The sequence below is a fragment of the Triturus cristatus genome, chromosome 11, assembly GCF_964204655.1.
Source record: "Triturus cristatus chromosome 11, aTriCri1.1, whole genome shotgun sequence".
NCBI classification, from domain to species: domain Eukaryota; kingdom Metazoa; phylum Chordata; class Amphibia; order Caudata; family Salamandridae; genus Triturus; species Triturus cristatus.
The window spans coordinates 1031546481-1031572232 of NC_140594.1; the positions used below are offsets into that span (position 1 = coordinate 1031546481).

Consider the following 25752-nt stretch of genomic DNA (forward strand, 5'->3'; position numbering starts at 1 on the left):
CCATGTCTGTATGCTGCAGGAATGAGATGGAACGTGACATAAGGAAATGTTTACATGCTAGTATTCCATCTGAGTGTTTGATGGCCGTGTAGAGACTACACACATCCAATGTAATCAGCAAGTAGTTCTCCTGCCAGGTCACTTTCTTAATCTTATTGAGAAAGTCCCGGCTATCTTTCAACTAGGAAGGTAAACTTTCTACATATACTCGTAAGACGTAATCAATATATTTGGATGTTTTCTCCAACAGGGAGCCTATGGATGACACAATAGGTCTCCCTGGAGGGTTTGACATATCCTTATGCAATTTGGGCAAAAGATATAATAAAGCCACTTTAGGTGCACGGTTAAGTAGAAAGGAATATTCATTCCATTCCAAGATCCCTTGTGTGTACCATGTTATAGTTAGCTGGACATTTCACTCGTGAAAAACCATTGAAATTCCCCCGTTATAGTTAGTGCAGGCAACTATAACTCACGCGACCGCAATCCTCTGCTGATGACGTCAGATATTACATCACTGTATTTAGACACTTATTTACCCATGTCTTCTTCCATTAATTTTTAGCTATACATATATTACAAATATATTTTTTTCAGAAAGACACATATGTCCTCAGTGATGTAATATCTGACGTCATCAGCAGAGGATTGCGGTCGCGTGAGTTATAGTTGCCTGCACTAATTATAACGGGGGAATTTCAATGGTTTTTCACGAGTGAAATGTCCAGCTAACTATAACATGTGTGAAACCTATGGTTTTTTAAGTGAATTTGCAAGGTTTTTTAAATGCTAATTCCTAACTATAACGTGTGTGAAACCTATGGTTTTTTCAGTGAATTTGTACATTTTTTTAAATGCTAAGTTATGTATTTATTTTTCATTTTTTTTAAGGTTTTTCACCGTGCGCGTACCGGAATTTTTCCGTTCCTACCGTACGCGCACGCTACGCGTACTCCGCGATTTTTCACAAAAAAATTAAAGGAAATTGTGGCCCTTGGGGGTCCTTCTGGGTCCCCCTGACTAAGGCTAGGGGGTCAGGAACTGTCCACCCTGCCCCCTTTTCACGTTCTCCACCTTTGTTTTTCACCCCCTCAGACTGCGAGAGACAAAATGGCGGCCGACACTTCCTGGTGTCGACCGATTCGAATGTTTACTAAGATCTAACAACCAATCAGAATCGCGCTCGCGCACGGCAGCGTGCGCGTATGGTAAGTTTTACCGTACGTGCACGGAGCGCGCTTACAGATATATATATGCTTTTAAATGCTATTTTCTCAGGAAATACTGAACAGATTTACACCAGACCTGCAAAAGGCACATCCCTGACCTGAGGACTACCTCTCTGCCAAACTTCAAGTAATTCTGTTCAGCCGTTCGGGCTGTAGCTTGGACTAAAGGTCCTATGGAAAAATGCATGGGGAAAACGTGTTTTGGGACCCCCCCTTTTTCTCAGCCCCCGCTTGACGAATCCCCCCGAGACTTTTAGGGAAGGAGCGGAGCGCCCCACCTATTTTGAAAATTTCGCGAGGATTCGTCAATCGGCGCCAAAGTTATTCCAAATAGAATGTTGCGGATTTCCTATGGAAACACGGTCCTAACTATAACTATCTACTGGCGACCGCCAGTAGATAATATATATATATATATATATATATATATATATATATATATATATATATATATATATATATATATATATATCCTCACCATGTTGTTTCAGGTCGGACGAGTGGTGCTCTCAATATCAACAGTGCGTTTTTCTTCTCTGGCAGAACCACGCCAGTAATAATTTCCAAAATCTGGCTCCAATACACCAGAAAGGAGCGCACTCACCAGGAAATTGCTGATGACTTTATTTCGCACAGTAGGTAAAATCCAACGCATTTCGGTCTCCTCACGGACCTTGATTACGGGATGACTTAAACAATATCCTGTGTTACACTTATTTTTACTTCAGATGTCGTCACTTCCTATTCTGCACTGCCTGATGGTACATGTAGTTTCAGACATTTTTATAGATTTACAGTGTTTAGAGTGACTAAGTGCAGTTTGTGCAAATGCTTGTTTTAAAGTGCCTTTAAGTGACAAAAGTGCAACCGTGCAACATTCAGTTTGTATACACTCATAGTTATTTTTTAAAATATCGTTTTTTATAGTACAACCTAATTAAGATACCTATAAAATCTCTTTGCTGTTGTCCAACTTTTATTTTAATTTATGTTAACATTTATATCCACTGCAAATCTCAAGTCAGAAATATGGCAATCCACCTCCACTCTCAGAAGAAAAGTACTCAAAATGTCTACCCTTCCTACTGTGCTCTCACCCACAGTCCTGTACTTAGCAAATCACAGACTTCCTTTCATGTTTTATTTCTGGTATACCACTTCTAAATGGTCATTATTTTTTTAGCCCTTTCCAGGTTTCTTGTAAAGCAGCCTAGTTTGGTCCCCCCCCCATGTGGTACGTGGACCCACTTGAAAGCCTTTAAAAGCATTCATCAATCTGTTGTTAATACTTTTAATTTATCTGATTTTGTAAAATATGATCAGTTACAAGACGTACACTCCCTACTGAGCAACTTTTGTATACTAGCCTGCTTTTCAGTTTCACACTGCAGTCTCTTTTGTCCCCTTCTCCCACACTCTTTTAGCTCTGTTTCCATAGTAACCATGTTTCCAGTAGTCTCTGCCTACTAGTAGGTCAAAAGTTCACAAAACCTTCTCTCAACATACTATATTCCCATTAAGGTGCCGATTCTGATCTGGTAAAAAGGCCCTACGAATCGTCGTACGGAGCGTTTTCTCCGTACGACGCGTACCCGGTAAAACTGACATTACAACCCAGGAAGTACGATTCGTACAGAAAGGCGATTTCCGTATGAATCGTAGAAAAGACCGTATGGGGGAAATTACCTTACGAATCATCTCCGGAACAGCCTGTGCGTGCCGTCCATACGAATGCAAGCAGCGTTTTACAGACCAGCAAGTACGATCCGTCCCTACGGCACTCCGTAGGGCTCTTTTTTTATGTGAGCCAAAAACAGCCGTAAAAGCTGATTTCCCAGGGGTACGAGTCGTACAGGCCCCCCCACCCCACCCATGCATGTTCGCGCTGTACCCCCCACCCCACCCGCACGTGTTTGCGCCGTACCCTCCACCCCAGCCCCGTATGTACGTGCCGTACCCCCCACCCCAGCCCCCGCGTATGAACGCGCCATACCCCCCACCTCAGCACCCTCGTACGTACGCGCCGTACCCCCACCCCAGCACCCGCGTATGTACACGCCGTACCCCCCAACCCCAGCCCCGTATGTACGTGCCGTACCCCCAGCGCACACACTAAACACTAAGGTTTTTTTCAGAGCCGACCCTTTTCCCTAACAATGGTTCTTTTTGGTTTCAATATATTTTTTTATTTCTTATCTGGGTTCACGGATCAAATAAAGATTCTGCTGGCTATGATGTGGGTGGATCCACGATGGATCCGCGGACCCATTCCCAACAAAATGCACAAGTTAAATACAAAGCAACAGCACATTTAATACAAACATATCCTATTGCAATTTATACAACTGCATCACTGCCTGTGCATGAGTAGCTGTATAAGTAACTGTGTAAGTGTGTGAGGGGCTATATGAGTGGGTGTGTTAGTTGCTGTGTGGGCCTATAAATGGAATGGAGTTACTGGGTTTGTGAGTGGGTGTGTCAGTGGTTTTGCTGTGTGGGTCTATGGCTGGGTATGTAAGTAGCTGCATGGCTGTGTAAATAGGTTTGTGAGTGCATGTGTGTGTCTGTGAGTGCATATCTGAGTGGTTCTCTGGGTCTGTGAGTGGATGTATCAGTGAATATATAGTTGTGTGAGTGACTGTATCGGTGTGTGAGTGGGTGTATGGATATGTGAGTGGCTGTGTTGGTGTGAGAGCAGTTCTCTGGGTCTCTGAGTGGAAGTAGCAGTGACTGTATGGTTGAGTGGGTGACTGTATGGGAGTGCGAATGGGCGTATGGATGTATCAGTAGGTGTATGAGTGGTTGTGTGGTCCTGTGTGTGGGTTTGTGAGTGGTTCTCTGCATCCGTGAGTGGATGTATTACTGACAGTATGGGTGTGTGAGTGAGTATATGTATTTGTGAGTGGGTGTGTGAGTGGTTGTGTGTGGTGTGAGAGTGTCTGAGTAGGTCTGTGAGTGGGTGTGTGAGTCATTCTCTGGGGCTCTTAGTGGATATATCAGTGAATGTATGGGTGTATGGGTGTGTGAGTGTGTGAGTGAGTGTGTGGGTGAGTGAGTGTGTGAGTGGGTGTATGGATATGTGAGTGGGTGTGTAAGTGATTGTGTGGGCCTGTGAGTAGGTGTGTGAGTGGTTCTCTGGTCTCTAAGTGGATGTATCAGTGACTATATGAGTGTGAAAGTGACTGTGTGGGTGTATGAGTTTGTAGATATGTAAGAGAGTAAGTGAGAGGGTTTGTGAGTGGGTGTATATTTTTTGAATTGGGGTCTGGATCTTCAGATCCTTGGGGAGTCACATGAGTGTCCCCGCTGAGCACCACAATGGATCTGTGGATCCTCATGTGCCCCAAAGAAAAAGTTTTGGTCAATTTCTTTACCATGAGGGGTTCCTCTCAGGCCCCTCCATCGGTCCCAGGAGGTACCTTTACCCTGGCCCCTTCTATCAGTTTTAACTTTATTTATCCTACCCAGGAGCTGAGTCCTGATGTAGAAAATGGCCACCGCAACTTTCCTCTCAGGTTGCGCCCAGCCAATCATGGGGTTGTTATTGGAGCATAGATCCGCAGCTCCACAGCAGTGGATCTGCGTGTCTAGATATACATACATTTGTTTTTCCTGTAATATCTCAAAAAGAACTAAACAGATTCACACCACATTACAAAAAACACTCTTTCTGGACCAAGATCTACCTATCTGCTAAATTTGGTGTAATTCCTTTTATCAGTTTGGGCTGTAGTGGTGGCTAAAACCCAGATGAAAATTTGCATTGGGAAAACATTTTTGGGGAATACCTTTATCTCTCCCCCCACTTGATGAATCACCCGAACACTTTCCAGATAGCAAATGAAGTGAGTTGCAAACTAGTTTTGAAAATTTTTGAATATGTTTGAATAAGTGTACATATATTATGTACTGGTGGTTCCCAGAACGTAGTTATAGTTAGGCAAACACGTTTTTGTTTTGCTAATAACTTTGGTGCCATTTGACAAATCTTCACAAATTTTTCAAAACTAGTTTGCCACTCCAGCTGCTATCTGGAAGGTGGTGGGCTGTTTGTCAATACTCCAAGTCAAAAAGAACAGATATACACAGTAATAATAGAGGTATCAAGCAGTGAACCCGCTCTCACAGACATATTGATCGAGAAAGGAGTTCATAACGGAGCTCCAAAAGGAAAGAAGTCATTTTTTTGAAACAAGGTACGCCTCACACTCCAACAGCAGCACCGGGAAAAGAGCAGAGAAACACCAAGAAGAAGGAGAAAAGGATGGCAAGAGGAGTAAAACAAGAAGGGGGAAGAGAGGAAAAACAACTATATAAATATGATTTCCCACAAGAGGAAACTTGAAACTAATAATGGATACGAAAGCCAAGAGATAAATGTCATCAACCTCTCAAAAAGGGCCATGACAGATTCAGAGACAACCCTTTTGAAGAAACAAAAATAGATTTTTACAAGTATGTATGAAATATTAAAATGGTGAAAATGTTTGCAGAATCAAAACAAAAAACAGGAAATGTTACTCCACTGGAAAAACTAAATATTGATCTTATGTTGGAGGACAGACTTGGGCTGATCACTCTAATAAATTTGGAAAAATCAGCTAATAAACAAGACATATTTAATCTGGAGGAGGTAATAAATCCCCTACCATAAGCGGAAAACCCCCCAATAATATTCGTATTCGAATCTACCACCTGGTAATAAGATTGACCTCTTCCATGAAGCTATAGTACATGATCTATACAGTGTTCATAAAAGAAAACCTAAAGACAATCTATCAAAGAATGACAGAGAAGCTCTAAGGGAACTACAACAAGATGAAACCATTGAATTAAGTCCGCTGACAAGGGTGGGAACATTATAATCCTAGATAGGAGTGATAACATCAAAGAAGCAAACTGTCAACTCTCAGACAAAAACTGTTATATTGCCATTGACTGAATTTGTGCTTATTGCACTTTTTGTACTAAAGAGCACTTTGAAAAGACTACTAATCCCAAATTGGAGAAAGAGGGAGTAGTCTTAGTAAAAAATTTAAAATAAGGGATATTTACAGTGAAGTAGGACTGCAACATTAAGGGGGAACGAAATGTATTGGGCATTTGTTTGCTACTGCGTGACTTAATAAATTAAATGAAGAATTAATCCTGATATGGAGAGTGTGACTCGTTTTTTGGTTTCAAACAGCAACAGAATTGATAAGATATTTTAGTTGCACTGTCCAGCCACAGGAGACTTACACCACTGGGGAAGGAAGAGCTACAAAGCCCCAAAACACAGTGGACCAGTTGGGGCATTTATGTATGTATATTTATGTGTGTATATATATATATTCACTTAAAAAACCATAGGTTTCACACACGTTATAGTTAGGAATTAGCATTTAAAAAACCTTGCAAATTCACTTAAAAAAACCATAGGTTTCCCACATGTTATAGTTAGCTGGACATTTCACTCGTAAAAAACCATTGAAATTCCACCGTTATAGTTAGTTCAGATAACTATAACTCGTGCGCCCGCAATCCACTGCTGATGACGTCACATATTACATCACTCATGACATGGTCAGTGGCATCACTCATGACATCACTGATGACATCATCCTTGTGATAGAGTGGCGGTCGCGCGAGTTATAGTTATCTGAACTAACTATAACGGTGGAATTTCAATGGTTTTTTACGAGTGAAATGTCCAGCTAACTATAACATGTGTAAAACCTATGGTTTTTTAAGTGAATTTGCAAGGTTTTTTAAATGCTAATTCCTAACTATAACGTGTGTGATACCTATGGTTTTTTAAGTGAATTTGTAAGGTTTTTTAAATGCTAAGTTATGTATGTTTTATTATATTTTTTATATATTTATTTTACACTCATTTAAAATGTTTTTTTCTTTTTTTAAGGTTTTTCACCGTGCCCCCTGACAAAGGCTAGGGGGTCAGGAACGCTCTACCCTGCCCCTTTTCACGTTCTCCACCTTTCTTTTTCCCTGTCACACACACAATACACAAAATGGCGGCCGACACTTCCTGATTTCGACCGATTCGAACGTTGACTGACATGTAACCACCAATCAGAATTACGCTCGCGCACGTTAAGGTTACGCATGGTGCGCGCTTATAGATATTTATGTGCTTTTAACTGCAATTTTCTCAGGAACTACTGAACAGATTGACACCATATATGCAAAAGGCACATGCCTGACCTGAGCACTACCTCTTTGCCAAATTTCAAGTAATTCTGTTCACCCGTTCGGGCTGTACTTTCGACTAAAGGTCCTATGGGAAAATGCATGGGGAAAACGCGTTTTGGGACCCCCCTATTTTCTCAGCCCCCGCTTGACGAATCACCCCGAGACTTTCAGGGTAGGAGCTGAGCGGAGCGCCCCATTAGTTTGGAAAGTTTTGTGAGGATTTTTCAACCGGCGCCAAAGTTATTCAAAATAGAATTTTCAGATTTCCTATGGAAACACGGTCCTAACTATAACTATCTAATGGTATTTACGTTTGCCTCATGTCAGTGCCGACCACAATTGAGAAAGGCGGTAGCCGAAACGCGCTTTGTCGTGTTTTTGTCCCACTAAGGATTGAGGACAACTGTTCCCGAGAGTGCTGGTATTTTATTGTACCGCGAGAATGATGTTTACACGCGGTGTCCGTCACCGCGTTTCAAAGCACCCGACCGCGAGTGAAGGGGTGAAGACAGAAACTGGAGTGCGAGAAAGCGATCACTGCAACATTGTATCACCGGAGAATCTGAAGAGTGTCAGGAACTATAGCGAAGCGTGGACAAGTCCGGCGCAGCTAAGCGGTGCAAAGAACACTCCCCGTATCCGGTAAGGAAAGCCATTAAAAGCATGAATATGGTTGAACATGCACAAGAGAACTAAGCAAGTGGCAGGTCAAGGGAACAGAAGAACACGTTTGGATTGAGTGATAGATTGCTCCAAGGGAAATGTTTAATGAGGAGGCACGACCAGAGGCAGCAACGGAAATATTTAAAAAACAAGGTGATTCCCGGGCTAGTGGCAGTAGCAGCGGCAGTGGCCAAATTGCAGTTAAAGGCACTAATCTACTTAAAGAACAGTTCACAAAGTTAGAGAGGCTCTATGAGCGGGAAGTCCGCAAATGGTGGGAGGCCACCTCACTCCAGCATTACATTGATGTCCAGAGGGTCCCGCAAGGGCTACGAATCTACACTGTCCCCGCGTATGAAAATCCTAACCCTTTGCTATTGGAGGAATGGGCGGAACACACTGCGGCATCGTCCAAAGGCATGCTGGTCATTTTAATAAAATTTGCCTGGAGTGGCAGAGATAAAACGCTGCAGGATATTAGTGAATTGGAGAAAGAAATCGCTAAAGACTGCGATAAAATAAGCAAGACGAACTCAAAGAGGCCATGAAAAAAAAACTCACAACGTATGAGCAACTAATTAAACAAAGAAAACAAGATAAACTCAAACGCGACGAAAGACATTATGAGCAAGGTTGTGTTCTAACTTTTGCGAAGAGATATGATCTACCAAGAAAACAACTGTTAAGTAACAAGAATAGAGTCACAGTAGAGCAAAGGGATACTTCAGAGTCCGACGTCACAGATGTGGATCAGAGCGGTGACGAGAGAGAGTCAAGATCCACAGTAACTGAGACCCCTACTCCTTTTCACAAGGAGTTTCGGATTATCAGAGAGACATGGGGCAGAGGTGGAAGAGGGAAACCACCAGAACAAAAGAAAAGAGCAAACGTCGGATGAGGAGAGGTGGCTGGAGTAAGCGACACCAGCGCCTCACCGCGAGTAACCCGGAGCAAGCGGGGGACCAGACGATAACCCCACAAACTCTCACGATTGTTAACTTGACACCGAGAGTATTGAATGCAGTGGAAAAGGAAGTTTACAACTTGGATTAAGTTTTTGTCCATCTAAAAAATCAGAATACACACAAACCAAGATTGATTTGTTCAAATTTTCCAGAAAAATGAAACTGTTCAAGTATTTTAAAGGCAAGAAACAGATACAACATGGGAAAAGAAAGGCCACAGATGTAGATGCGGACAGCCTTATGGCTGGTAACTTAGAAACATTGGCGGTGTTGGAAGATCTTGAGAATGAAGGCAATCCAAGAGAATTGATTCCGAGAATGAAGGATTAACTGGGGATTGCACAAGTAAATCCGGGCAGTCCTTTTAAACCTATATCAAGATTTGTTCCCTTAATGCCGATGAATTCCATCGATGTTTTCACAGAAGTAGTGACCAAGGAATTGGTCAAACTCCGTATTACCAATAGTAAAAGGAGAATAGGTGGAAACATCATGGAGGAACAAAGAAGGGCGATCATGGATTTGCAAGAAGACAAGACCATTATTTGCAAACTATCAGACAAAGGCGGTAATATCGTGTTGGTGACCATGGATTACTATAGGAATGAAGCCTTAAAGCAGCTCAACGACGAGTTGAGCTACATGAAGGTAACACGTAAGGAGTTTGAAAACAGCATTACATCTTATCGGATGCTCCTTAATAAATGGTACCATAAAGGCTTACTATCAAAAGAGGAAAATGCCTTTTTGGAATGTAAATATCCACGATTACCTACATTCTATCACCTTCCAAAACTGCATAAGAATGCAACCTGCCCCCCTGGTCGCCCGATAGTGTCATCTTTGGGAAGTTTGACGGAACATATGTCCAGGTTTGTGGATTATTTTCTGTTTGAATTTGTGACACAATTGGTCTCTTACATTAAAGACACTAAAGATTTTTTAAACCGGGTGGAGAACTTGATCTGGGAGGACGATCTAGTAATGATGACACCTGACATTTAAAGTCTGTACACAAGCATTGATCATATGCAAGGAATTGAAGCAATTAAGTACTTTTTAGGAAATCGTTCGATGACCCTGGCAGAGCACAACAATATGCTGATTGACTTTGTGAACTTTTGTCTATGTAACAATATTTTTTTGTTTCAAGATCATCTATTCAGACAGATACGTGGTACTGCGATGGGCACCTACTTCGCCCCCAGTTATGCAAATTTATTCGTTGGCTGGTGGGAGAAGCAGGTGGCCTGGGCAGAGACCAATAAGAACTGGACTGAAAGGGTTGTGAGTTGGAACAGATACATAGACGATTTGTTCATTGTTTTTAGAGGTACAGAGCAATTAGCAAGTGAATATTTAAAGGTGGGGAAAAGAAATGATCTTAATCTCAAGTTCACAGGGGAAATAAGTAAAAAATCTGTGAACTTTCTTGATCTTACGGTCTTTCCCGCAGAGGGCAGACTGTGCACTTCTTTGCACAGGAAACCTACCGCGGGCAATTCCGTGTTGCATGCAAGAAGTTGCCATCGAGGAAAAACCATAACAAGCATTCCGTATGGCAAACTTCTTAGAATGAAGAGGAACTGCACACACGATTGTGATTATCAAGCTGCAGCCAAATAGAGCATAATGAGATTTAAGATAAGGGGTTATCCTAAAGAAATCCTAGAAGAAGCTATGAGAAAAGTAGACAGGAAGTCAAGACTTGAACTGCTAAGTCAGAAAATTCCAGATACAAAAATGAAAAACGAAACCAACAACAATTTTAGGATGATCACGGAGTACTCTAATGATGCTCCGGACATCAGAAATGTATTCAGGAAGAACTGGCACATTTTAAAATCAGACCCTATAATAGGGAAAGATCTACCAAAAGCCCCGCTTATGACATTTAGGAGAGCAAGAACACTGCGTGATAGTTTAGTTCAGAGTCACTGCAGTCAGGAAAATAGATCACTAGCTTTTGGCAGAGTTGCTGGTTTCTATCCATGTCTTAAATGCAGGGCATGTAAGAATAGTAAGAAAGTTGTGAACTATACCGTGCCCAGTTTAGACCAACCAAGAAAAATCAAAAAACTAATGAATTGCAATACATGCTATACGGTGTACTGTTTGATTTGCTCATGTGTGTTTGCGCTACATAGGAAGTACCATACACCTCACCAAAGTGCGTATATTAGGACATCAGAGAGCCATCAATATTAGAGATGTAACCTATCCGGTGGCACGGCACTTTGAGGCATTCCATCAGAGCAACAGGAATCTGTTGAAATTTTTCTGTTTGGACCATGTACCATCAAATGTGAGAGGGGGTGACAGGCAGCTGCATCTCCGAAGATTAGAGTCGAGACACATTATCGATAATCAAACGAGGATGCCCTTTGGCTTGAACAGCGGGGATGAAATGGCTGTTCACATGTAGATAGAGTAATGTTTCGAGATAATAAGAATAGGCTCAGGTAATCTGTATTTTAAGAACAACATCGATCAAGAAAGATACATTGGTTGCTTTGCAGCACAGTAACTGGAACGTGGAAATTCATTCACGATGTAAATAGTTCTGTGTAACTGTTACCCATTCAGGGTATGGTATTTATTAACAGAGCTAAATATGCAACTTTGAAAGTCCAGATATTAGGAAATAGAAACCCTGGTAGGGTGCTATTTCTGTGGGAGGACTGCCCCATTCAGGGCATGATGTGAATATATAGCTCAAAGAATGTTAATATTATTTTGAGGAATTCCCATTTAGGGAGACAACGTAAAACAACAAAATGTGTATGACTAAAACTATGAAAATACACGTTTAGTAATGGCTGCCATTGTGGGACTAGAGTAAGTCCTATGTTGATGTTGTCTGTATGGTATTTACGTTTGCCTCATGTCGGTGCCGACCACAATTGAGAAAGGCGGTAGCTGAAACGCGTTTTGTCGTGTTTTTGTCCCCATAAAGATTGAGGACAACTGTTCCCGAGAGTGCTGGTATTTTATTGTACCGCGAGTTTGATATATATATATATGTATGTATGTATATAAAGTCACTGAAGAAACAGGGACGTTATAGTTAGGCTCAGATTTCACTTGTACACAACCAGTGAAATTCAGCAGTAATAGTTACCTCAGTTAATAGTAACATACAACCCCACAATGCACTGCAAAGTGAGCAAGGGACCCATGTCTGGTGTCTGAAAAGTTTCAGGGCTCTGTCCATCAACTTCTTGTGTCTGCTTTATTCACCCTAAGTTGGCTGGGTATGCCCAGATATGGGCCCCTTGCTCACTTTACCACTGGATTCAAGGTAGCCTAGCTGATGAGGGGTGTTACCCTGAAACCAGTCCCAGGATGCTTGTTTCCGGTCCAGGGAAGAGCTGGCATGGCAGTTCAGGCCACACTGTTCCCACGAGGAACAGGGTCAGGACTGATTTGCAGATGACTAGGTCTGAACTGGGGTGGTGAAGTGAGCTAAAGAACGATGATAGATTCAACACAGATCTGATAGTGACGGGGGTGAGTGTCTGAAATGTTTCAGCGCTCCGTCCATCATTTCCTTGTGTTTGCCAAGAATACTTTATAGACAGTAATATAAAGCACGTTTACAACCATAAGGTCAATGCTTTGAATAAAAGGGTGAATAGAGTTATCAAGGAAGCTATTCAGTTGACTACAGAAAACAATAAGCCAGGAATCAAACTGGTCAATCAAATGGTGTGGCCTTATAGAACCATTAAAAACTAGGGCATTGTACGTTTGGCTATTGAATTGCTGAGAGGTAGAAAACCTATGCTGGATTTTCAATAGGAGTTTCTGAGAAAGTTGTTGAACCTAACCATGTGCAAATTGGAAGTAAGATAAGAAATAAGCAAATTGAAATCAAAATGTATTATGATCAATGTTGGAGGACAAAGGTATTGGAAGTAGAAGAAGAGTAAGTTATGAAGATTAGACTTCCGTAGAGTGTACGCAAGAGTACGTCAGGTTATTCTGTCCCACTAAAATAGAGTAGGAAGGAAGTATGTTGTAGTGAATGACAGATCAGTATGGAATAAAAACAGGGCACTGGTTGATGATGGTTCCTCAATTGATAAAGAGGTACATGTTAATGAAAAGTTTAAAAGAAAAAAATCATGAAGACTAAAATATGGTACACCAATACCAAATAAGGTGTATAAACCAGATGTAAAAAAATTGATAAAACCTAAAATAGAGATAAAGGAATGTAGCAGATTTCATGATTTTAAATTGTATTGATATCAAATCAATCTTAGAAGGAAAATCAGTTGCTCAAAGTGCTGGTCTGGGGGTCCTAGCTTTAATCTATGTGTCAGAATCATATTTCAATGCTGGAGCGTCAAAGAATGCCTTTATCAGAATCCTTATCAAATTCCTATATGTTCAATAATGTGAATTAGACATGGACTTTCCAAAGCTGTTTGTTTCTGTTGCCGTACCCCAGACAGCCATCATGCAAGATCGTCAGCCTTCATATACCATCCCAATGTTTTGTAGTCCTCTTTATGGCATACCTCAGATCACCTATTCAATTTTTATCATTTTTTAATTCTGACAGCAGAGCTAAAATTAACACAAACATTTTAGGTACATACACGCATTTGCAGTTAAGCCCTGCAAGGCACAAACCTTGTGAAACCGCTGCATTATAGAACACCTTAAGGACATAAACTTGTTAACCAGCTAAACATATGAATTAAAAGTGCTCTGTTCAAATGCAATAAAACCTAATTTTCAGACAAGTTCTCACAAAGTATGATTTAACTTCAAGGAAAAGGCATTTGATATTGTACATCTCCAGCATTTTTTCTTAAAATGAAATCTTGTGGTGTTGGCTTTGTATGTGAATCAGTACACAGTGTGTGTGTGTATTTATATCCACATTCCTGTGTTTGTGTCAGTGGAAAATAAAACCATTGCCACAGCACAGAAAAACCAACTTTTAATCTGTTCCATGGACTAGTGGCATAAGATTCCATACTAAGCTAAAACAATTGTTCTGCTTGAGCTGCTGCCCTTTTGACTTTCCCAATACTTTTTATGTTTTTGAAATTTTTATTGTATGAAGTTGTGTATTTATTGAAAACAAAATTAGATGCATCTCTACATTGCATAAGTAGTCCCTGGCACTGATTGGGACTACTTTTCACGCAGCTAGACACTACAGCAGTCCCATGGATGAAGAGAGCTAATTGAAAACACTAGTAAATAAGTGTGCATAGTATATCTATATTTTCCTTTAAAAAAGAAAGTCTTTGATAATGCCACACCTAATTAGAGCCCCCCTTTACCCACCTTACAACTTTAGTGTTCCATCAAACTGGACGACTTACAGAAAAAGCAGGTACTAGCACCAAAGACAGTTGGAAGGGCCACACTTTAATTGAGCCAGTGCCAGTAGTGCAAGAGGGTGGCTGTAACGGTCTGGAAGAAAGGAGGCTTCGCAGGAAAGATGAGTTGAGGTAAGTCAGTTTATTCATCCCAAGAGGAAGTTGTTGCAGCACTCTGCACCTCCCAACCTGTGCTTATTAGCCCGCCTAGAATGCCATCACCTCACAGCCCCCCTACATTCTATGATGCAAGATGCCACACACCTCCCTTCCCACAAACTATACAATGAATAAACAGAGAATGCAACAATACAAATAAACCTATAAAATAAAAGGAAATACCCCCCATAAAACAAACATATCAACTTCATGTAAAATCTTAAATAACATAACATGGAGGAAACATATGCTAGCTCTACCCCATGGACCTGTCAAACAGTATAAACCATGCAAAAAACACCAAAATCTAGATTCAATACATATTGTAGTCCCTAACCCATTCAGGTGCCCTCAGGAACCTTCCTTGCCTAGCTTGCCCAGGAAACGCATTGGTCTGCACACCATTCCTTGCTTCCCCAGGCACATTGTTAATGGAATCAGCCAGCTTAACAACTTTTTTTACATTCCATACATGTATGTCACTCAGGTAAATGGTATGTGCATTTACCTTTTTCTCATGTAACAGACTTGAGAACTTGGACATTCCCTACTTTCCTTTAATTCCACAAAGCAGGTGCACCCAATCACCAATCTCAGTGCTTTGGAAATTTGTGCCTACCATGCTATATTCTCTGACAACAATCTTTCCCTCATTCCGCCTCTCCACTCCAACAGCCAACAACATCCTTGCCTTTCAAAAGGTGATTTCCCAGTGGCACCATTGGGTGTGGTGCGATACTCCCTTATCAACATCCACACAGCCTTGGTCCACAAACCACCCTGACCCAAAGCCAGTTGTAAGACTTCATTCAGTGTTCTGTTCCACCACTCTACCAATACAATCCCTTGAGGATAATAGACCGAGTAACAGATATGCCCCACACCCCATTGCTCAATAAATTCTCTCATGACACAACCTGCACTCCATTATCTGTCACAATCACCTCCAGGGCCCCTTTTCTGTTCCATAGCTCTTCCATAAACACAGTCACCTCTTGTGTATTGACCTGATTAGTAAACTCCACTTCTAGCCGCCTGGAATGGTAATCCACGGCCAACAGAGCATATACAGACCAAGCACCTAAACCTCCACAAGGTACAGAAATGTCCAAAGCTGTTTTCTTCCACTGGTGCTTCTTTCCTTCAGTGTTCTGTTCCACCACTCTAACAATCCATTCCCTCGGAGATAATATACCGAGGAATGGACATGATCCACACCCAATTTCTCAAACAAATCTCTCATCTCACATGCCTCACACCACTCAAACTTGGCATTCTTTGTCATAACTTTCCTCATATTCACTGTCCTGTCCACAATATTTGGTATACATCTTGAATAACATTGTGGAGGCAAAACATGCTAGCTCTACCCAATGGACCTGTCAAACAGTATAAAGCATGCAAAAATCCATCCCCATCGCCACTATAATGGCCTGGAAGAAAGGAGCCTTCGCAGGAAGGATGAGTTGAGGTAAGTGGGTGTATTCATCCCAACAGGAAGCTGTTGCAACACCCTGCACCTCCAGCCTGCTCTTAACGGCCCACCTAGAATGCCATTACCTCAAAGCCACCTTACATTCATTGACACAGGATGCCACGCTGGCCCTTGCAGTAGCAGTTGGTGGAGCCCTCTTAAGTAAATTATTTTTTATTAACGAATTTTAATATCTGCTACTTTGAATTCTGTTATGTCCTGTATTCCCTTTTTTCTTTTTTTGTAAGGGGAAAAAATGACCTAAATGTGGAATAGCTGGAGGTTGTATGGAATACTGCTGGGGATTAGGAGGAAGGCAGTCAGCTTGCGCGAGATTGCAGTGCCGCAGCCTTTGCAGCCATTTCTTTTTAGTTTCGACTAAATAAACATGTTTATTAAATCAAAAGAGTGTTTTCGTATGACACTTACTTTTCTAAACATTTTAGGCTGTATTTGTGTTCTACCTTTTTAATTTAGAGCATTCTTCCCTCATTGAATAGAATGTTCTAATAGTCTTATAGCCCTTCTGCCTTGGGCTATATACATTGCTAAAGACCGGCTCGACCGTTAAAGCCCCTCGCTTGCAGCTCGGGAACCGGACCTTTAACAACTCTCATTCTTAAAGACCACTTTAGAAATGCTGTAGATATTTGGAAAGTGGCTGCTTTAAACGTTGCTGTGTAAGAACCGTGAACAAACACTTGTGTTGAGTACTTGCTTCCATCCACTTAATTTGCTATACGTATTCAGCTATCTTTTAATGCACCATTCTCTTTTCCTTACCACAATAGAATTGAAGTTTTACATCTAGTCCTTGCCTTCCTTGCTGGAGTGCTATTGTCTACCCTGCTGTTTGTCCTCATCTTCTATATCAGGAAAAAGATTGGTAAGTAACTTCAAAAGCAACTCTCGACCCCACTGCCAACTTTAATAGATGTTGCTGGGTTAGACACCTTAATTGCATTTCTGCATTATCTTTGATTTGTAAGGAATGTATTAATTGGATTAGAACACATACAGGAAACTGATAAATTGTTAGACATAGAATTACCAACAATACGCTGGTCCATCCTGTGCTCCTTTACAGTTGGTAGACTCAATAATGTTATATTGTTTTTTATTACTATTTTACAAAGAGTGTAGCCTTTTCTCAAAAGTATTATGGTGCAGGGCAGTAGTAACTTGCCCTGAGTAGAGGCGGGAAAGTCAGCAAATGTATGGAGCGAGGTGCGCCGAGCCAGAGACAGACCAGGGTTCTGGCTTCACTGTAAGAGCCAAGATATATAGAGCTATCTGAGTGATGTATTTGTAGCCCCCATCTAGAATGGCATAATTTAATTACTTCACAGTGCTCTCAAATCAGTCTTTTAAGGAAAATGAGACTGAAATTCAAAGATCTACCTGAGGATTAGACACTTTAGTCAAGTGAGCAAGCTGAGTTTTGAGCTCATTTTTTCTTAGCATACAATGCTCAATTTAGCCTCTGAATGGATGTCTCCTTCAGTCTCCCATTTAACAACAAAGGGCAAGGTTTCGTGTTCAGTTCTATCATAAACCAATTTGACATTACTTTTTGTGGTGTACTTTTTTCTTTATTCATTTCATATATTCTGATTAGATGAGAATGTATGTTAGTAGAACCTGGTTTATAACATTGTGTTCAATTAAAGATGTATTTTGAAGAAGGCAGCTTGGAGGATTGAGTGGTACTGGCTGGCGGCTGTTCAGGACAGACCAAGGGGCCAATTCTGATTCCGGCCGTAAAACGTACCGACCGTCACGGACCCGGAACGGAGACCCACTGACACAGACCGGCGCCGGACGACCCGTGCAGTATGATGCAACGCGTGTGAATTACAACTGACACGTACGGAATACAAGCCGTACGACCGAACCGTAGGGAAACCAGTGATTCGCCCGGAAACGGGATGCGATTCGCACCGACCGACACGTACCATGAGTGAACCCGACCGACACGTACGCGCGATGTCTGACCCGCGCAGTACGATGCAATGCGTGTAAAACCAGACCGACTCGCATGGAGTCCAAGCCGCATGACCGACACGCACAGAAAACAGGGACCTGAAGCAATAGAGATCTCCGTGACCGACGCGTATGAAACACAGAAGAAAGTCAGCGTGAAAGACCCGGAGAAGCCCACACCAGCCAACATCAGTATCCGTCTCGGCGAGAACGTCTCCGTCATGCCTAAAAAACCCAAAGGAAAAATTACAAAAAAAAGGACCAAACAAACAATGACAAAGTCAATAAATATATTTATAAAAAACAAAGACACACCCACAACTCCACCCATATAAAGGCCACAGATCACTACCATTATCCTTTGCAAATTCAAGAGAACAGCCAGCAGAGAACACCATCAGACAGCAACCACAAACACACTCACAACTCACCCATCACACAACCTTCACACCATTAGCACCTCTCCAAAAGCACTCACACATACACCTAGCAAAACTGACACTCACCCACCCTCACTTGCACCCTCACACATACATCCCTCACCACCACCACCCATCACCATGTCCCCAAAGAAGAATCCAAAGTTCACAGATAATGAGGTAGAAGTCCTGGTAGATGAAATCATCAGAGTAGAGCCACATTTGTTTGGTACATTGGTCCAAAGGACACCCATGTCACAGAAACAAAGATGTGGGCGAGGATTGTGGACAAGGTCAATGCACAAGCACCAATGTGGTGCACAAAGGATGACATCCAGAACAGGTGGTACGATGTGCGCAGGAGGGTCAAGAAGCTCATCGAGAAGAATCACGCCTTGAGCCAGCGCACTGGTGGTGGCCCACCTGCCAAACCAGTATACTTCAGGTCCTGGAAGGGGAAGGTGTGGGACATCCTACCACCAGAGAGCGTCCATGGTCTATCAGACATACCAGAGCCTGGTGAGTACACAACCAATATACTCAATATTGTGTGGCAATACACACACATCACTGTCAAGGGGACAGTGGAACCATGCACCGTTAGCAAAGCCACAGTAAACAATAGATAATCATCCCAAGATGTGTATGCCAGTCAGACAAACACAATACCTGCCATCTCATAGTGACTTGTAACTGTGTCATGACATGTACAAACCTACCAACAAATAGAGCAAGGCAGTGGCACAAATCTAAATAAACACTGTCAGACATTTTGCCACCACAAACACACTACCTCACAGTGAAGCTGACTGACAGGAAGGAATAGTGGGTATGCTGGTTAAGTGAGTGTATCCAAAAGCATGATGGGGTTTGTAGTCGTAGATAATGCTCCCCCTCCCAATTGGCCCATCAAGACCTCTCTGAACCATGCTCACATCACAGGGAGTGGAAAATAACTGACAAGATGGCCAACACTGGGTCCTGCTGTGGGGAGCGCAAGGCCCTGGTAGGGGTTGTGCTCAAATAAGAAGCAGGACACCACTGCCTGACATCCTGAAAGTCAACGTGCACGCCCTGCAACGTAAGCACGTTTCATGGTGGGATGTCTGGCCAAGTGGGAAGGAGGACTGACAGCTCTGACCATATTACCAGCATGTTGCGACACACACACCCCTCAACACAAACTCCACACAACTCACCTGGGATAATGCATTGACTCACACTGTATTGAAATATCACCCAAAGATACACCACACTGGGTTCTGCTGTGTGAAGCATAGGGGCTCTTTTTGGACTTGTAGCCAAACAAACACCAGGACTGCACTGTCAGCCATCTTGCCATTGCTGCCACACTCCCTCACAGGGAAGCAGAGTCAAAAGGAAGGAAGTATGGACATGCTGGGAAGGGGGGTGTAGCCAAGTGCATGATGGGAGTTGCAGTCACAGACAATCCCCACCCACCTAAATGGCCCAGCAAGCTCACACTGAACCATGCTCACCTCACAGGGAGTGGAAATGGACTGACAAGATGTCTGACACTGGGGTCTGTTGTGGGGAGCACAAGGACCTGCTGGGAACTGTGCACCAACAAACACCAGGACTGCACTGACTGACATCCTGAAAGTTAACCTGCACTCACTGCAATGGTGGCACGCTTCATGATGGGATAACTGGCCTGGGGGAGAAGGAGGTCCTGACTTGAAAATAAGTAACACCGATGCTGGCCATACACAAACATTCTCTGCTAAAACACATTGCACATGTGGTACCAGTCACTCACAAAGTAAATGCCCGGGCAAGATGGCTTACACATGGGCCTGATAAATGATGTGTCTGCAAATCACACATATGCACTGGCCAAGCCAAACACATTTGTACACACAGCCATTGCAACCGTATTTTCAAACTCATTGTCTGGGGATGCAGTGTCCAGGGGTGCCCCCTGGCCTGGCTGTGGAGTTGTGTCTTGCAGATGACAAGTGTGGAGATTCATATATAGTACATTGCACAAAACACACAGGAACTAACATATACATCATTGACAGGGGACATCTGACAGTGAATGTAATGGACACACCAATATAACTGACACCGTAGCATGGTCTCATTCACACTAGGTGCTGTTGTGAGCTGCATTCCACTCCTACATCGTTCTGCAACATATGCATCCTTCACACAACACACCACTCACTGTCATAGACACTGTAGACACAAGGTCTAACCTGGACTGCATTGGAGGAGACATGCTACTCACAGCAGCAAAACCGCAACACACACAACACTGGCTATCACTGTCATGAGCATGGAAAAGCCAGAGAGCTGCCTTGCTCAATCCATATCACCATGGAGAACATTGACAAGTTAAATCACATATGCACGTACAAAACTCAGCACCAGCCTCATTAGCTACTGTGACATCATCACTTGTATGAAATGAGATGGGAACTAGGAACACAGGAAAAAAAAAACTTTCTCCCAAGAGATCACAGGCATACCGCACTGTGACCATGTCGTACCAACACACCAATGTGACGCACAAAGACTAGCAAAAACGGCTACCACACATGCCCCAATCTTGCAATATATCCTAAGTGGAATTGCACGTATGTCCTCGTTAAAGGTCAAATGTGGACAGGGATGACACACCTGTGTCAGCCACGTAATGGCCCTTGAGTAGCAATGGCCATGTATAGTCAAATCTATACATGAGCTTGTTATGCACACACTTCACCATGCACATTGAAATGCTTCATGTTGGCTGGATAATGTGCTACAACAATATCAATCTCTGTCCGTGACAACTTTGGACAATGCAGTGTACAGGCACGCATCCTGACGTACAGTTGCAAATGTCATGTATGTGAACCATTGATGCCTGTAGAAACATAACTTACATTGTGTGTCTCTTCCAAACACAGGTGGTGCTGGGGCCACAGCAGCAAACGAAGAGGAGTCCCTGTCCCAGACTCTGGTGGACCCTCAGCTCTCTGGTGTGGATCAGTCTCTGTCCTCTTCGGATGACGAAGAGCAACCTGGCACCTACGATGTGAGTCATCATGCAGCACCAGCAGTACTAACATCTGAACCCCCTGCACCCATGCATCCAACATCTGGCAACAGACAGAGCACCCCCGCCAACACAGACAGACTAAGGACACAGAATTCCGACAGCACAGGGACACAGGCCACCCAGGAAGCTATGGACAACACCACCAGTAACAACACCCAAGGTGGCCCAGGGTCACCTGTGCGTGCCACCGCAGGTCCTGCCCGTGTGGCTAGGGGTGGTGGGAGGGGTGGTAGGCAGAGGTCACGGCTTGCAGAGGGGTCTGGACTGCATGATGACCCCCAACTGGCACGCATCATAGATGCGTACCAGGATAGCACCAGAGGATTCGGCCAGGTAGTGGGGATCCTCAAGGACATACAACAGGAGCAGGCTGCCCATCATGCTCGCATGGAGTCCAAGTGGGATGCACTTACTGCAGTGCATAGGGACATACTGACATGCCTCCGCCAGATAAGCACCAACATGTCCACACCTCCCTGTGTGCCCACAACATCTGTTGCAGCTAGATCTGCTAATGCCACAGGGAGGGAGGATGACTCTGGTGGAGAGTCCTCTGCTCCGCAGACGCCTGCACCTGAGGATCCCCCCCAGACGAAGAGGGGTCGTCCGAAGAAGGACACGTGGGATGCAGATGGCCATGCACATCCCCCAGGGACACAAAACCTGTTCTGGAAAATGTTCTTTGTGTGCAAACCGTTCACCTTGTCGTATATAACCCAACTCGCCAACATGACATGGAGGGTTTATGTTGGTCTAATGTAGCAGATGACTGTGGACTTTACTCTGGACATTTCAGCTACCAACACTTCCAACTCTTCTGTGAACTTTGGATTCAAAACCCAATGTACAGCACCCACCATCCTGTGCACTATCCTCACACATGCTTGTAAATAAACTCACCATTACACTATACTTGCCTCTGTTGTGATTCCAACTTGGTATGTGTCATGGAGATGATGATCTACTAAAGAACACAGTGCATGCTAACTATTACAGCAATGTGATCACCGTTATGTGAGTCATGGTGATGTGACACATGTGAGGGAGACACACCACTAGGGCACCACAACACATACTCACCATGGCCATGTAACTCATTGCCTACAATGATGTTGACCAGAAATACAGTGGAATGCACAGACACCACACCTATCCACAGTCAGTGGTAACAAGCCCACAGGTGAGGTAAGCAAGTTTCAGTCAGATGTAGGAAGACAGACAACGCACATAACAAAGTGTAGCACAGGTTCATTACACATCAGCAACATGTTTATCCCACAACAGTTGCAAGGTAATTCTACGTGACAGTGGAGACACGGTCACCAAGTGTCAAAGAATTGAAGTCCAGGGGTGTGTTGTACATCACTTGATGGGAATCGACAAATTCCACCCTGGGTTTGGATTCTGGGTGTTGGGGGTCAGACTTGACCAAACAACAGGCAAAGTACCCTGGGAAGGACAGACATAAGACACAGTCAAAAGCACAGCAGAACAGGATAGAAATGCAATACACATGCACAAAACATGTCACAAGAAACCCACACAGAAACGAGTTAGCGTGTCGACACTATTGTGGAGTACAGACTACCTGAAAGGACACATCACTGCATGCATCCAGTCAAGTAGCACACAGACACACTCAAACAGCAACAGAGCAGCCCCAACACATTTCAGGCTAACTCAATACATTGACATAACAACCTTGTAAACTCACATTCAGGTGAAGAAGTTTTTGATGAGCTGTTTGCGGACGTCACCCTCATCATCATCATCACTGGCATCGTGGCCTAGGCCTGGATCCTCCACAGGTGGCGGATGTAGGTCATTGTCATCCTGGATGAGAGGCAACTTCTTCCGCACTGCCATGTTGCGTAGCATGCAGCATACAATTATAATTTTGCACACCTTTGCAGGGTCATATGGGAGGGCCCCTCCGGTCTTGTCCAGGCAGCGGAAGCGGCTTTTCAGGAGACCAAATGTCCGCTCGATCATCCTCCTGGTCCGACCATGTGCCTCATTGTAGCGCATCTCGGCTGGTGTCACAGGGTTCCTGAGGGGTGTCAGCAACCACGGCATGTTGGGGTATCCGGAGTCACCTACATACAAACAATTGAACAATTAGCTGAGTTTTGAAAGAGGGTGGAATACAACATTGCCAAACACACACAATGATAAACATTCAGTACACACCGACAAGCCAGGCACGCTGGTTTGGCATCTGTGACATCATCGTTGCAATGCGACTACTCCTCATGATGTAGGCATCATGTGCAGAACCGGGGAAACGTGCACACACATGTGTGATACACATGTCCGCTAGACATACCACCAGAGCATTGATGAAGTGGAAATGTTTCCTGTTCCGGTATGTCTGCTCATGTGCCCGTGGTGGTACCAGGGCCACATGTGTACCATCAATAGATCCGATGACGTTCGGCATCCTCCCCAGTGTATAAAAAGCAGCCTTTATGTCAGTGAGTTGACCTGGGCTAGGAAACTTAATGTACAGGTCAAGGAAATGCAACATCCCCTCCAAGACATCGCGTAGCACACGACTGAACATAGTTTGCGACATACCACCAGCAGTAGCCACAGTGTACTGGAAGGTACCGGTAGCAAAGAAGTGCAGGGCTGCCATCATCTTCACCTCTGGGGTCAGTACTGTAGGGTATGTCCGGCTAGGTAGCAGATGTGGCGCCAACTGCTCTGCCAACTCCTCAATCAGTGGCCTGGTGAAGCGGTACTGTTGGATGCAGTCGTGTTCCAGCATGGTTTTTAAGGTCTGGGAACGGTCTATGGACAGCTGGTGCCCTGCAGTACAGAGATGAACAAAGGAAAATGATATTTTGAAGCAAAATATCACATGATACATCATGACAATACACATTGTACTGATGTGTGTGCATTTGGGTATGGACACACATGTTACCTACATGCCCATCATCTCACATCTCAAGTCCACATGTCTACATAAGTTCCATGTAGTGCAATGGCCAATCATTATGCTGTGTCACAGTACCTATGTACTGCTGTCACGTTCCACAGTGACAAGTGAGGACTGATGTCTCCCAGGCATCACAGCTCTTTGACAGGCAGTTACCCAGGGTCCCTGTATTGCCACATGGACACTGGCATGACATGGCGTATCATGTACACGCCACAACCATGAGTCCCAAAGGTAGTGGCCCCTGTTGTTTCTGCAGGCCATACATGGACATCTCTGAGACACACACACAACATCAATGTTGATGCACAAACCACATGGATGTGGAGACTGTCTCCCATTGGGCACATGGGATCAGACACATCTGAGACACAACATGCACACAGACTGTGGGTGTACATAAGAATTGTGGCTATGGGTCTCACTGTGACGTACATACCATCCCACCCAGGACTCAGGGTGTATGTGACATGTACTAAACATATCTAACCTGCAACTGTGTCCATGACTCATGCCCATAACTGTACAGCTGCACATCACAGTGGTAATGTGCACAACACACAAAGGATTCTGTCCCCATGAACACGTGCATGGCAAGAATCCGTTAACAAGTCACACCAACGTCAACCGACGCGGGTGACTTCTACAGAGACGCATCGCACAGTTGTGGACCGAGCTGTGCGCACGCCTTGGCCTTTGACTGCAATGTGAACCGATGCGTGTGACTTTTATGCATACGCATAGTGCAGGCATGGACCGAGCCGTGCGCACGCCTTGGTCATTGACTGCAATGTGAACCGATGAGGGTGACTTTTATGCATACGTGTCGTGCAGGCATGGACCGGGCCGTGCGCACGCCTTGGCCAGTGACTGCAATGTGAACCGATGCGGATGACTTTTATGCATATGCGTGATGCAGGCATGGACCAAACCGTGCGCACACCTTGGCCATTGACTGCAATGTGAACCGATGCGGGTGACTTTTATGCATACGCGTCATGCAGGCTTGGACCGAGCCGTGCGCTCGCATAGCCCATTGAATCGTATGGAGACGGGTGCGTGTGGATTTTCAAACTACGCGTTGTACAGTTAGTTGACCGAGCCGTGCGCACTCCTTGGCTATGGACTGTCATGGAGACGGATGCGGATTCAAAACTTGTACGAGTCGTGCGCTGGAAATCCAGTTGGCTGCCTACAACAATGTTGCAATTTCTAGGGTGTCATGAAGGTGAAATTTTGAACGATGCTGAAGACGTGTACGAATCGTACAATTCCATGGATTGGCCAGATTCATAGGATGCAACCGTGT

The 25752-nt window shown here is 43.8% G+C and overlaps 1 protein-coding gene across 1 annotated transcript in view; it reads left to right on the plus strand.

The window, feature by feature from the left end:
- Nucleotides 1-25752, plus strand: part of C11H1orf162 (chromosome 11 C1orf162 homolog) — a 406379-nt gene that overhangs the window by 189304 nt on the left and 191323 nt on the right. Inside the window, exon 4 of the mRNA XM_085635230.1 lies at nt 16819-16913. Coding sequence (XP_085491356.1) covers nt 16819-16913 — 95 coding nt within the window. The remainder of the gene's footprint in view (nt 1-16818; nt 16914-25752) is intronic.